Consider the following 12,504-nt stretch of genomic DNA (forward strand, 5'->3'; position numbering starts at 1 on the left):
CCTTCATGGCTTACCCAGTTTAGTATTGACTGCCACTTTTTACCTGTTTCCAAGATAGTTCAAAGCTCTTAGAATGTATTTATCTTCCTCCCCATGCCTATGTTGCTGTATTTGTATTTTAATCTCTATTTTATTTATTTATTTTTGACAGAGTCTCGCTTTGTTGCCCATGCTAGAGTGAGTGCCGTGGCATCAGCCTAGCTCACAGCAACCTCAAACTCCTGGGCTCAAGCAATCCTCCTGCCTCAGCCTCCCGAGTAGCTGGGACTACAGGCATACGCCACCATGCCCGGCTAATTTTTTCTATATGTATTAGTTGGCCAATTAATTTCTTTCTACTTATAGTAGAGACGAGGTCTTGCTCTTGCTCAGGCTGGTTTTGAACCCCTGACCTTGAGCAGTCCACCCTGCTCGGCCTCCCTTTTTTTTTTTTTTTTTTTAGACAGAGTCTTGCTCCGTTGCCTGGGCTAGAGTGCCGTGGTGTTAGCCTAGCTCACAGCAACTTCAAACTCCCGGGCTTTAGCAATCCTGCCTCAGCCTCCCAAATAGCTGGGACTACAGGCATGCGCCACCATGCCCGGCTAATTTTTTCTACATGTTTTTGTCCAGCTCATTTTTACTATTTTTAGTAGAGACAGGGTCTCACTCTTGCTTAGGCTGGTCTTGAATTCCTGACCTTGAGCAATCCTCCCACCTCAGCCTCCCAGAGTGCTAGGATTACAGGCGTGAGCCACCACGCCCGGCCTCATCAGTATTCTTTTGATCTGATCACATATTTACCTTTTTAATTTACTCATCATTCCTGTCTGTATCTGAGTTTCTATCTGGGGTAATTTCCTTCTGACTAAGAATGCTATAATATTTTCTTTAATACAAGTCTACTGGTGATGAATTTCCTTGATTTCTGTTTCTCTGGAAATGTCTATTTCACCTTTGTTCTATCTTTACCAAGTGTAGAATTCTAGGTTGGTGGTTATTTTCCTTTCCATACATTGGTATAATTTCACTGTATTCTGACTTCATTGTCTTCTGTTGACAAGTCCACTGTCAGTTTAATTCTGTTCTTTTGAAGGTAATCTCTCTTTATGTCCCTCTGGCTGCTCTTAAGAATTTGTTCTGGCTTTCCACAGTTTTATTAAGATGTGTCTTAGTGTGAATTTCTTTTTACATATTCTGCTGGGGTTCCTAGGCCTTAAATGTGTAGCTCGATGCCTGCCAGTAGTCTTTCTGCTCCTGTGACTTCTCCACTAGATGTCAGTTTCAAGGGAGTGGAGACTTGTGACTTTCTCTTGTATCCCCAGTTCCCATATAAGGCCCAGCACACAGGAGATAGACCCTTGGTAAATATGGTGTGGCTCCATTTATACATACTTGAATTATGTTAATTCTACATAATATTATAGAAAATGTTATTATTAAGACACACTTCTTTAAGTAGTGTAGTGTAAAGTGAACAATCTGACAAAATGTGAATTGCTCCAAATTAAAAAAAAAAAATTCATAGCCAGGCACAAGGGTGGCTCACGCGTGTAATCCTAGCACTCTGGGAGGCCGAGATGGGCGGATTGCTCAAGGTCAGAAGTTCGAAACCAGCCTGAGCAAGAGTGAGACCCCGTCTCTACTATAAATAGAAAGAAATTAATTGGCCAATTTATATATATATATATATAAAAATTAGCTGGGCATGGTGGCGCATGCCTGTAGTCCCAGCTACTCGGGAGGCTGAGGCAGCAGGACTGCTTCAGCCCAGGAGTTTGAGGTTGCTGTGAGCTAGGTTGATGCCACGGCACTCACTCTAGCCTGGGCAACAAAGCGAGACTCTGTCTCAAATAATAATAATAATTCATTGCAGAAAGCTCATCATTTCAGCCGATTGGCCAAATATTAAATTGCAAAGTGTATTCACGTTACTGCCACGTGGTGGCGCTCTTTTACCAGTAAACACCATTATCAGTACCTTGCTGCTGTTGATCTTATATGAGTTTTCCATTATGGAAGCCCTTTGCAATAGCACTTCACTTGTTAAATGGAACCACCGGTATGTGTTTATGCCATGAATAAATGAAAGCTTGAAGGGGCTGTGTCGTCACATACCTGCCAGAAGTCTCAAAGCAAGGCAGCCATGAGCTGGGGTTAGAGCTGAGCTCCATGACAACACCCTGGGCCTGGTGCTGCACGTGCTTCCCTTTAGTTACGGCCCGAGCCCCTGACTCTCCCTGAACTTGCAGGGGCCTGGCTGGGATGTGGATGGTGGGTTGAGAAGGGTTAGGAGGAAGAACTTCCAGGTGTGTGCTCACAGAGCAGCCTCCTGAGGGGAGGTGTCGGGGCTCAGGCCTGTACGGGCCCATGCTGGAGGGAGACATGGCCCCAGATGGGCTTCCTTAGGCCCTGCCACCGCGTGCCATCTAGCCTCTAAGGACAGGGACTGACCTGCCACCTCTACCTTCACTGACAGTGACATCCTGTACCCCAAGGACTCATCCAGCCCTCACAGCGGTGTGCCTGCCGAGGTGCTCTGCAGGGGCCGAGACTTTGTTGTAAGTACCTGGGGTGCTCTGGCCTCACGGGGGGTGCAGGAGAAGGACTGGGCATGGGCAGGGCTTCCGAGGACCTCGGCTCGGTGGCGGCAGTGGTATGTTAGCGGAGGGCAGGTGTGTGTGAGGAGGCCACGCTGTGGGGAGCCCTGGACTCTGCCTTTCTCTCCTTTTCTTAGAGTCCTGGAGTCCTGGGCTGTATTCTGGCCCAGGAGCATGTTTCATTTGGCCTTAGTGGTGTTTTAAGAATAATGCCTTGGTTGTCATTTTCCACAAATCAAAATTGTGATGTAAACCAGATTTCTAGCTTTTGGGGATAATGGGACCATGACACCACTGGGGCCACATCCCTGCATGGCACCAACCTTGGATGGAGCTGACCAGCCCCAGTTCACCCTAGTTCCAGGTGCCTGTGTCCCACCCACACGCTCTAGAGTCCTTCCATGGCCCTATCCCACCCACCTAAGATCTCTGACCTCTGCTGAGACCCACACTGCCTTCCGCAACCTTGTGTCCCGCTTTGTGTTGCCTGAAATGTGCCTCCTGGGCACTGCCCGCATGCCCCTTGCTGTGCCTACGCGCCAGCCTGGTTGCACAGGGCAGCTCTCACGTTGTTTGAAGAACATCTGTATTTTCTCTTTCCTGACTGAACACTAGCTCCTTTGGGCGGTTGGTGTGTCCAGGTGCCTGAGCAGTATATCTGTCTCTGGGGAACAGTATATCTGTCTCTGGGGACACCCCAGCAGAGTGCTGTTGTCCCCATAGTCCCTGCTCCCCTCTAGCTGTGATGTCAGAACTGGGGGCCTGGGCTGGGCGCAATGGCTCACACCTGTAATCCTAGGACTCTGGGAGGCTGAGGCGGGCGGAATGCTCGAGGTCGGGAGTTTGAAACCAGCCTGAGCAAGAGCGAGACCCCGTCTCTACTATAAATAGAAATTAATTGGCCAACTAAAAATATATAGAAAAAATTAGCCGGGCATAGTGGCACATGCCTGTAGTCCCAGCTACTCAGGAGGCTGAGGCAGTACGATTGCTTGAGCCCGGGAATTTGAGGTTGCTGTTAGCTAGCCTAGACAACAAAGCAAGACTCTGTCTCAAAAAAAAAAAAAAAACTGGGGGCCTAGGAGAGGGGTCTGGGTCTAATCTGAGTTATCATAGGTGACAATTGTTCCTTCCCCCGTGTCTCTCAGACATCCACTGTCATTTCTTCCAGGCCCTTTACGAAGCAGTTGTGGGGCAGGAGAGCTGTTGAGGCAGAGTGGAGGTTGTTGGGGGGACTGTGAGCTTTTGGAACAGAGCCCCCACTGTAAAGTGCCACCGGTGCAGAGCCCAAGGGAGGGCTAGGGCACAGCCTGGGCGAGACAGGGCACTGCCCACCCTAGGGAGCATTTGGGCCTAGGTGGGCTGGGGTTGGCCCAGCTGGAGAGCGCCCTGGAGGTGCTCTACAGAGGAGGAAACAGGCTCAGAGTCCCAAGTGATGACCCACAGCCACATGCCTGGGAACATTCCAGGCCAGGAGTCGGACCCAGCTCTGTGTGAGGTGCAGGCTCCCAGGAACCTACTAGGTGGGTTTGGGGGACGGTCTTGGGAGCAGTCAGTTCATGGCTGCCTTCTGGAACATGCTGCTTTCCCCCTCAGATGTGGAAGTTCACACAGAGCCGCTGGGTGGTCAGGAAAGAGGTGGCAACAGTGACGAAAGTAAGTATCATTGTGGTCTGAGGCCCAGGCCTGCTGCTAGAGGGGTCGGGGGCTCTGCCTCACCTCGGGCTCTCCCCCTGCCTCCCGCTTAGCTCTGCGCCGAGGACGTGAAGGACTTTCTGGAGCACATGGCTGTAGTGAGGATCAACAAAGGCTGGGAGTTCGTGCTGCCTTACGATGGGGAATTCATCAGGAAGCATCCAGACGTGGTCCAGCGGCAGCACATGCTGTGGACCGGCATCCAGGCCAAGTAGGTGCCTACTGGAGCCTGTGGGGTGGGACAGCCCTGTCTCCTGGGAGGAGCAGTCGGGCAGACCTGGGCATTGAAGGTCCACCTGTACCACGCTGCTCCTCCACGCAGGTAGATGTTGCTGGCTGATCCCAGAATCCTTTGAGGACAGAACACAGCAGCGCTGTGTTCTGAGGGGCTAGGGTTGGAACGGATGTGAAGGAGGGAGGGAAGCACCCAGAAGCAGGACACTGGTGGGGGGGGGTGGTGGGCGTGCAGCCTGCATCCTGCTGGGAAGGGCCCACGAGGGAAGAGGAACCCCGTGGGGTGGGCTGGCTGTACTCCATGCCCGTCCTGGCTTTAGGGACCAGCATGTGCTGGGGTTTAGGGAGGTGTATTATTATGAGGCAGAAACTAGGGGACGTGGTTTGAAGTTTGAGAAACTTTACTCTTACTCTTCTTTTCAGATTAGAGAAAGTCTATAATCTCGTAAAAGAATCCATGCCAAAGAAGCCGGATGGCCAGTCAGGTGCGTGAGGGGCTTTGGGCTGGGCAGCCCCAACCTGGACGTGCTGGCCCAGAAGGGCTGCTGTTCAGCTCGGGCCTGGACCAGGGACGCTTAGTTCTTACTGTTCACCCCTTTCTGGGCCCTCTTCCCTGCAGCAGCACCTCAGGGGCTCTGTCTGGGTTCTAGGCCCAAAACCTTGCCCTGTTGAGTAAACAGAAGGTGGGAGCCCAGAAGGAGCTGGTGGCAGGAATGTGACAGTAACCCATCTGCATTTGACTCTTGGCACATGGGAATTTGATTTTTTCCCCCTAGTTCTTTCCTCATCGTTGGAGTAATTGAATTCCCTGAGTAAGGCGGTGGGGAAAGACAGGGCTGGGCCACCTGCATCCATACCCCGCGGCTCCTGAGCAACGCTGCCTCCCTTCCCACAGGGCCTGCCCGGCTGGTCTCTGGGGACCAGCGGGTCCAAGTAGCCAAAACCAAGGCCCAGCAGAACCATGCGTTGCTAGAGCGGGAGCTGCAGCGGCGGAAGGAGCAGATCCAGGCGTCCTCAGTCCTGCCCGGCCTGCGGATCAAGGAGGAGCCTGTGAGTGAGGAAGGGGAGGAAGAGGAAGAGCAGGAAGTGGAGGAGCCCATGGACACATCACCCGGTAGTGGCCTCAACAGCAGGCTGGCCAATGGGCTCCCTGCTGTGCGGGCAGCAGGCGGGGACAGTTTCAATGGGCACCCGCCCCCAGGCTGTGCCAGCACTCCTGTGGCCCGGGAACTGAGGGCGTTTGTGGAGGCCACCTTTCAGAGACAGTTTGTGCTCACCCTGAGCGAACTCAAGCGCCTCTTCAACCTGCACTTGGCCAGCCTGCCCCCCGGCCACACGCTCTTCAGTGGCATCTCGGACCGCATGCTGCAGGACACGGTGCTGGCCGCCGGCTGCAAGCAGATACTGGTGCCTGTAAGTACAGCCAGACAAAAGCCTCCCTCAGGAGGGAACCTGGGCAGACACAACCTTCCCTGGCAACAGGGAGCCATGGGAAGTCTGCTTACCTCGGGAGACACCTGGGGAATCTGGCTCTCTGGAGGCTGCTTGGGGCCACGGGAGGGCCAGTCTTGGTGTGAATCTCTGCTTCCAGGTGGTGGTCGTGTGTGACAATGGTGGTTTTTGTAGGACTTTGGTAAGGATTATTCTAAATGAGATGTCTGAAGGCTGTACCCACACTCTGGGATATGGCAGGGTTCCCTTCCTGGTGTCTAACCCCTTCATGGCATCATACCAGTTGTGCCACTGTTTGGGATGATTTTACTTCTCTTATCATTTGATCCTTTTTGCAGTCTGCAGATGAAGAAACTGAGTTTCTAAGAAGTAAAATAAACTTGTTAAACTGGTCACATGCCCAGGAAGTGGCAGAGCTGGAATTTGAACCTCAGTTTAGTATCTCCTTGAATCCTTTCTGAAAGCTTCACCTAAGACAAGCTGAGCGCTTCCTGAGTCTGCACCCTCAGCTTATGCCTGGGACCCACCTCTATGGCCTCTCAGCATTTTTGGTGCCAGGCCTCGAGGGTGGTATAGCAAGCACCCTGGGCTGCTTTTTTGTCCCTGGACAGGCCATGACATGGGAGGTGTGTTGGAGGCTATTTCCCTTCACAGAGGAGAAGAGCTAGGCTGCGGGCTGAGGGAGGCTGTTCTGGTTCCTTCCTCCCAGGCTTTGCCCAGACCTAGCAGCAGAGTGGGGTGAGGGGGGCTGTGGCTTAACAAGGGAGTGCTGACATTTTCCAGTGCCAAGGTCAGGAGAACCTGCAGCCTTGGGAGATGTCCTGAGGCCAAGGGTCATCCCTGTGTAAGTGAGGAACAGAAACTAGGACAAGAGGCCCTGTGGACCCCAGGCTGGCTGGAGGGGGGTCAGCCCTGCTGCCTGGGAACGCCCTTGGTGAGGTCCCCTACAGAAGCTGCTGCAGTCTGGGGGGGCCTACCTTCCTCTATGAGCTGGGCAAGAGTAGGTATCTGCCTGATAGTGAGCTTGTTATGTTTAAACCTCCACTTAGAGCTTTAACTGGTAGTAACTGTAATTGTTACTTGTGTTATGGAACCCACTGTTCTGGGTGCCCCTCCCTCCATCTCCCTTCTCTAGGCACCCAGGCCTGTGCCACCCTTTTCCTGCTCTCCCTTTGGACAAAGTGGTGTGGACTGCCTGGGAGTTGGGCAATGCCTCTAACCCACGATGACACAAGCCTTGTGGGAACCACTGAAAGGAACCCCCAGGGTATCCCTAAGGAGTTATGGAGAAGGGGGTACTTCTTAGGACATTGGGTGTTAAAGCTGAGTTGAGTTTGTGCCAGGCTAATGGGTAAAACAGGAAGAACCTAGCTTCCCCAACTGTACTGAATACAACTGTGTGTCTCACATCTCTCCTCCCCAGAGCCCTATAAGGCCCTGGGGATGGTGGCTGCCAAAAGCCCTTGCAGCTGGGATTGGAACCTGTATTCCTACAATGGGGTTGGTGCAGATTGGGGGGGGTGGTGAGGTGAGCAGGTGGACCCATGTGGTAAAGAAATAATCAACTCATACCTGGGCCTTGCTCAGTTTCCTCCACAGACTGCTGCTTCCCCGGATGAGCAGAAAGTGTTTGCCCTCTGGGAGTCTGGAGACATGAGTGACCAGGTGAGGCGATCTTTGCTGCCATCTTCCCCAACCTGTGATTCTGAAATGCCAGTCTGGGCTGGTTCTGTCAGAATCTTTTAAAAAATAGATTCTTTACTTTCCACATGATTGGTTGGGAAAATGTGTGTATATATACACACTCTGGTTCCCTTTAGTGTGGGGGGTAGTATCTTAGGTGATTCTGGGCTTGTGAAGCACTGATGAGCTCTGTTTCTCAGGTGGCCTCTGATAACAGAACTCAAAATGATTCCTTATCAGATCCCAGGTCTTGGATTTTTAGGTTGGAGAAATTGGTCATTTTGCCTCTTGTCACATCCTGGCAGGGAGGGTCATAGGTGTCCAATGAATAGAAATGTGAATTAAGCTAGCAGTGCTGTGTAGTACAAAGTTAAGGATCCTGAGCTCAAGGGTTTTCTTAAATTGTGACCTCTCCTAAGGCTCGTTGGTCTGTCCTCCTAAGGTGTGGTAAGAAAGGGAGAAGGCCTTCCTCCCCCAAATTCTGTCCCTTTTACCTCTGAGGGAGCTGACTGGTGGGCTGAGGATATGAAGCGTGGGGCCTTTTGGCCAGAATAGGGACAACTGAGTTTCCTATTCCTGAAGTACTCTGATAACTAAAAAATAGTTTTAAAAAACCAAATAAGACTAAAAGCTTTATGGGGAAATTTGATCTGTCTGACCTGACTCCCACTCCTCAGGGACGATCACTTTTTAAACTACCAGAAGATAACCACCAAGAGTTACTGCCATTTTTAAAATAGAAAATGTGCATATATTGTTGGTGGAAGTATCAACTTGATATTATCAATCAATGGGCTTCCCATTGTGGCTGATGGGGGTTTGGCTTTCAGCCATTAGGAGAATGTAGAGGTGTAGATAAGTATCTTATGCTTTTTTAGCTAAATCAGTTATTACTGTTTACAGCATCGTAATTGAACAAACTGGAAATTTGTTCACCGTTAAGGCCTGATGCTACTCCCTATTTTTACTTGCATGATTTTCTGAACACATACATGCCAACATTGATACCTTTCTTCTGATAACTGTCTTCTGTTGCTCCAGTACTGGCTCTTCCCCATGTCTGTTGCTGGCTTCTAGTCTTGGCCTCTTCCTTGCTTTATTTTAGCTTTTAAGGGAGCAGAGGAACTATCCGCATTGTTTCTTAAGATAGCTTTCTTTTGTCCTCATTATTGTTGGTCTGGTATTAGAACTTTAAGGGACAGTCATTTACTCTGAACTTAAGGTATTTTTCCATTCTATTACAGTTAGAGTTTTTTGAATTCCCCTTCTTGGTTCTTTAAGTTTGACCTATATCCTTTCCTTTATCTCAAACTGATGAGTTTATATTAGTCAATTTCAGATGTTCCCTGGTATATAGGTAGGTCATCATACAATTGGGTTGTTCTTAGGAAATCCTACAAGTTAATGGTTTCACTTTTTTTCTGTTCTTTGAAAATACTTATGCCCCAAAATAAACAGAATATCATCTGACATAACACATTTCATGGATACAATGGCATGTTTGTGTGTCAAACATCAAACCAGTTTTGACACTGTCTTCTCACTTCCATGCAGTTTAGATGTGGCATTCCCCGCCTGCTAAATCAGTTGGTGTTGTTTTATCATGCAAAAAAGTATGTTTATAAGCTGCTCATCCTCTGATGTCTCTTCACCAGCTCTTTTGTTCTGTGAGCATATACTTTGCCAAACTTGTTCATCTTTAAAAAGAGGGTGGTGTCTCTGTCGTGCAGGCTGGAGTGTAGTGGAGGATTCATAGCTCACTAGGCTCAAACAAACGATCCTCCTGTGGGCAAGGAATTTTATTAAAGCCTGTAATGTGGGGTTAGGTCCATAGCTTCAGGTGTCCTGTTGGGGATGTTTCTCTTTTAGATCATTGTTTCCCATAATAACATGTTTTTGCTACTAAAGCATCGACAGGTTTTGCTTGAGATTTTTTCCAAAAATTACCGGGTACGCAGAAACATGATCCAGTCTCGGCTAACTCAAGAGTGTGGAGAAGATCTAAGTAAACAGGAGGTGGATAAAGTGCTAAAGGTACATCCATTTTGTGCATAACAATACTCAAAGGCCCGAGCTTAAGAGTGAGGGTTGTCCATGACTAGCTCTTACCTTTGTCTTAGGAGGCAGCTGACAGTGTGTAATGAGGATTCTAGTTTGATATCCTTCCTCTCACTGTGTATTAAATCAGGCTTCCTCGGGAGCCCCCCTCCCCAGTCAGTCTTGTCTTCAGCAACTGGTAATGATCAGCATGGGGGTGGTGGGGATAGTGAGAGTACTAATCTCTTCGGACACTATAGTCTCATGGGTCACAGGCCTAGGTTAGAGTCCTGATTGTACTCCTGTTTGAATTTTGGACTGTTCTCATGATTGTTGCCATAGCAACATATTAATACTTGTACTATTTTCAGTAGAACAGTTTAAATTAGTTTATAAAGGAATACCATCTAACAAGTGATACTATTTATTAAGCACCTTTGTTCTGGCCAACTTCTTAACAGTACATCATGTGTTTATAGAGCACATTCATTTTATAGTCCCTCACTCTTAAAATATTTCTGAGGAAAGGGTAGCTGGTAGTTATGACAGCAGTGTGGTTAGGCGGTTCTTGATTTCGCATTTGTATTCTACCCATAAATCAAGTGTTGATATTCTGTGAAAATCTGTCCTTAACCTTTCTCTCCATAGGATTGCTGTGTAAGCTATGGTGGCATGTGGTACCTTAAAGGGACAGTACAGTCTTGACAATAGTAGCAGACCACTAACCCAAGGAATCCAAGTCCAAGGAAGAAGGGCAGAGCCAGAAGTAGAGTCTCGACTTGCTTCGGAAGACATGGAGCAAGAGGAACTGACCGGCTGATGGCCTGTGGCACTGCATGGTCCAGTGGACAGAAGGGATCATACTCAGCCAGTGGCAGGGTCAGCTTCAGTTAGATCAGTCCGGAGAGATCAGCTGGGACATTCTGTGCAGTACAATTTGAAAATCCCGATGTATTTTGCTTATTATTTGGTTTCATTCTTATAATAAAGTGAGTGTATACTGACACAGGCAGGATGATGAAAATCATGGTTTAGTATTTTCCTTTTGAAACTTAGACCTTGTTGGCATTAAGTTATGTTTACAAGATGAGCAAAACTTCAAGGTTTTTAATATTTAAAATGCCTAGAAGACAATATTTAGTCTTGGATTATCTATCTGCTAAAGACCTCTGCCAATTTTATTAAACCAAATTGAATTGTTTCACTGTTGGGTTTCTGTGACCACTAACTTTTACAACAGTCTACTTTATGTAGCAGTCTCAACTGTTTACATGAACCATAGCAAAAAAATTAGAATCAAATCCATCTACTCTTAATGTTTGCACAAAGATGCAAACAAAACCAGGTAAGTATGGAACAATGTATAAGTGAGGTTATCACTTTGATGTAAAAATGTCTATTTTGTGTATTTTTAAAATAAATACTAACACTGAAATGGCATCATGGTGCTACTGTCTGAGCTCGCAAAGCATTACCTTTACTTAACAGGAAGTGAGAACTCCTTAGAGCAGTGCTGTCCAGTAGAAATGTGCTTGTCACATATATAAAATTTCTAGTAGCCACCTTACAATAGTAAAAAACAAGTTTTAGTATTTAGCCCAAAATATCTAAAACATCAATGTATTAAAAGTAGTATAAAAAAAGTAAGTCTTCAAAATCTCTCATTTTATACATACAACACTCGATCTGGACTAGCCACAATTTAAGTGCTCAGTTGCCATTTGTCGTTAGTGGCTATTGCATTGGACAGCACATCTCTAAAGGAAGATGGAAAAAAGTAAACTGGGTAGGATGAGATGGAAATTTTGGTACATAATTAAGGCTTTTGCCATCATCTCGTACAGGACAGCCACTGAAGGTTTAAATGATGGTCCATGCTGTCTCCCCACTCACCCAAAAACTAAAACATGTGATAGGGACATACTCTGCCAAATAAGTATTTGATAGTTTTAACAGGTTGACTATATATTATGCTCTTATTTTTTAACATGCATAAACCTGGAAAGAGTAGACACTTACCAAAACTGATTTGGAGTATGTCTCAGCTATTACATACTAAGTTTCTCCCTTTGAAAGGGGAAACTCATGTGGCATGGCAGTGTCAGCATTACCACACAGAGGGACTTCATGGGCTCAGTGGGGGTAACCTGGGGCCTTAAAACACTAAATTCAAATAGCAAGAAAAACTTAAGGTAGGAGGAAATTGTTAAAAATTGAGAGGGAACCTGAAATATTAGCAAGATGGTGGAATAATAGGACTTTCCAGCGCTGTCCCCCTGCAGAAACGTCAATTTGAACAACTATCCATGCACAAAAATGGTTTCATGAGAGCTAAGGAAACCATGTGAGAGATTATAGCCCCTGGGTGTGGCACGGAAATAAGATGCATTGAAGAGGGTAGGAAGGACTGTTTTACATTACCTGCATCACCCCTTCCCATCTTGAGGCAGCACAGCGTGGGGAGAGATCCTCTGTATGGAGGAAGGAGGGAGAAGTGAGTATCAGACCCCAAAACAGGGACCACCTAAGTAAGACAGCCCCAGGCTTTAGGCTCACCCCATGGTCCAGACGATCCCAGAACCAGGTTGGCCCATGTGAGTCCCAGGCTCTAGGTCTGCTCCAGCACTAGGTCAGCACCCCTAGCCTCAGGCATTAGCAACAGGCTCAGGCATACCCAATGGCAGGCCTACTCCTATGGCTCCATGCTAGCAGACTTGAGGGTGCTGACTCAATCTGAGTAAACCCCAGTGTTGGGCCAGCCCCTACAGCCCTCATGGACATAGCCTCTGGAGTCCAGTATGTGCACACTCAGCCTCCAGGTTTCCCC

General features: G+C 48.0%; 1 protein-coding gene across 5 annotated transcripts in view; it reads left to right on the top strand.

The window, feature by feature from the left end:
- The window catches only part of POLR3E (RNA polymerase III subunit E), a 29,239-nt gene extending 18,550 nt beyond the window's left edge, over positions 1–10,689 (top strand). For all 5 annotated transcript variants that reach the window (XM_012780218.2, XM_075995170.1, XM_075995171.1 and 2 more), the window contains 8 exons: positions 2,456–2,537; positions 4,173–4,232; positions 4,325–4,482; positions 4,929–4,990; positions 5,401–5,918; positions 7,545–7,622; positions 9,549–9,674; positions 10,326–10,689. In XM_012780218.2, coding sequence (XP_012635672.1) covers positions 2,456–2,537; positions 4,173–4,232; positions 4,325–4,482; positions 4,929–4,990; positions 5,401–5,918; positions 7,545–7,622; positions 9,549–9,674; positions 10,326–10,382 — 1,141 coding nt within the window. In that variant the 3' untranslated portion in view covers positions 10,383–10,689. The remainder of the gene's footprint in view (positions 1–2,455; positions 2,538–4,172; positions 4,233–4,324; positions 4,483–4,928; positions 4,991–5,400; positions 5,919–7,544; positions 7,623–9,548; positions 9,675–10,325) is intronic.
- The last annotated feature ends 1,815 nt before the right edge of the window (positions 10,690–12,504 follow it).

Source organism: Microcebus murinus, chromosome 19 (genome assembly GCF_040939455.1).
Source record: "Microcebus murinus isolate Inina chromosome 19, M.murinus_Inina_mat1.0, whole genome shotgun sequence".
In the NCBI taxonomy this organism is placed as follows: Eukaryota; Metazoa; Chordata; class Mammalia; order Primates; family Cheirogaleidae; genus Microcebus; species Microcebus murinus.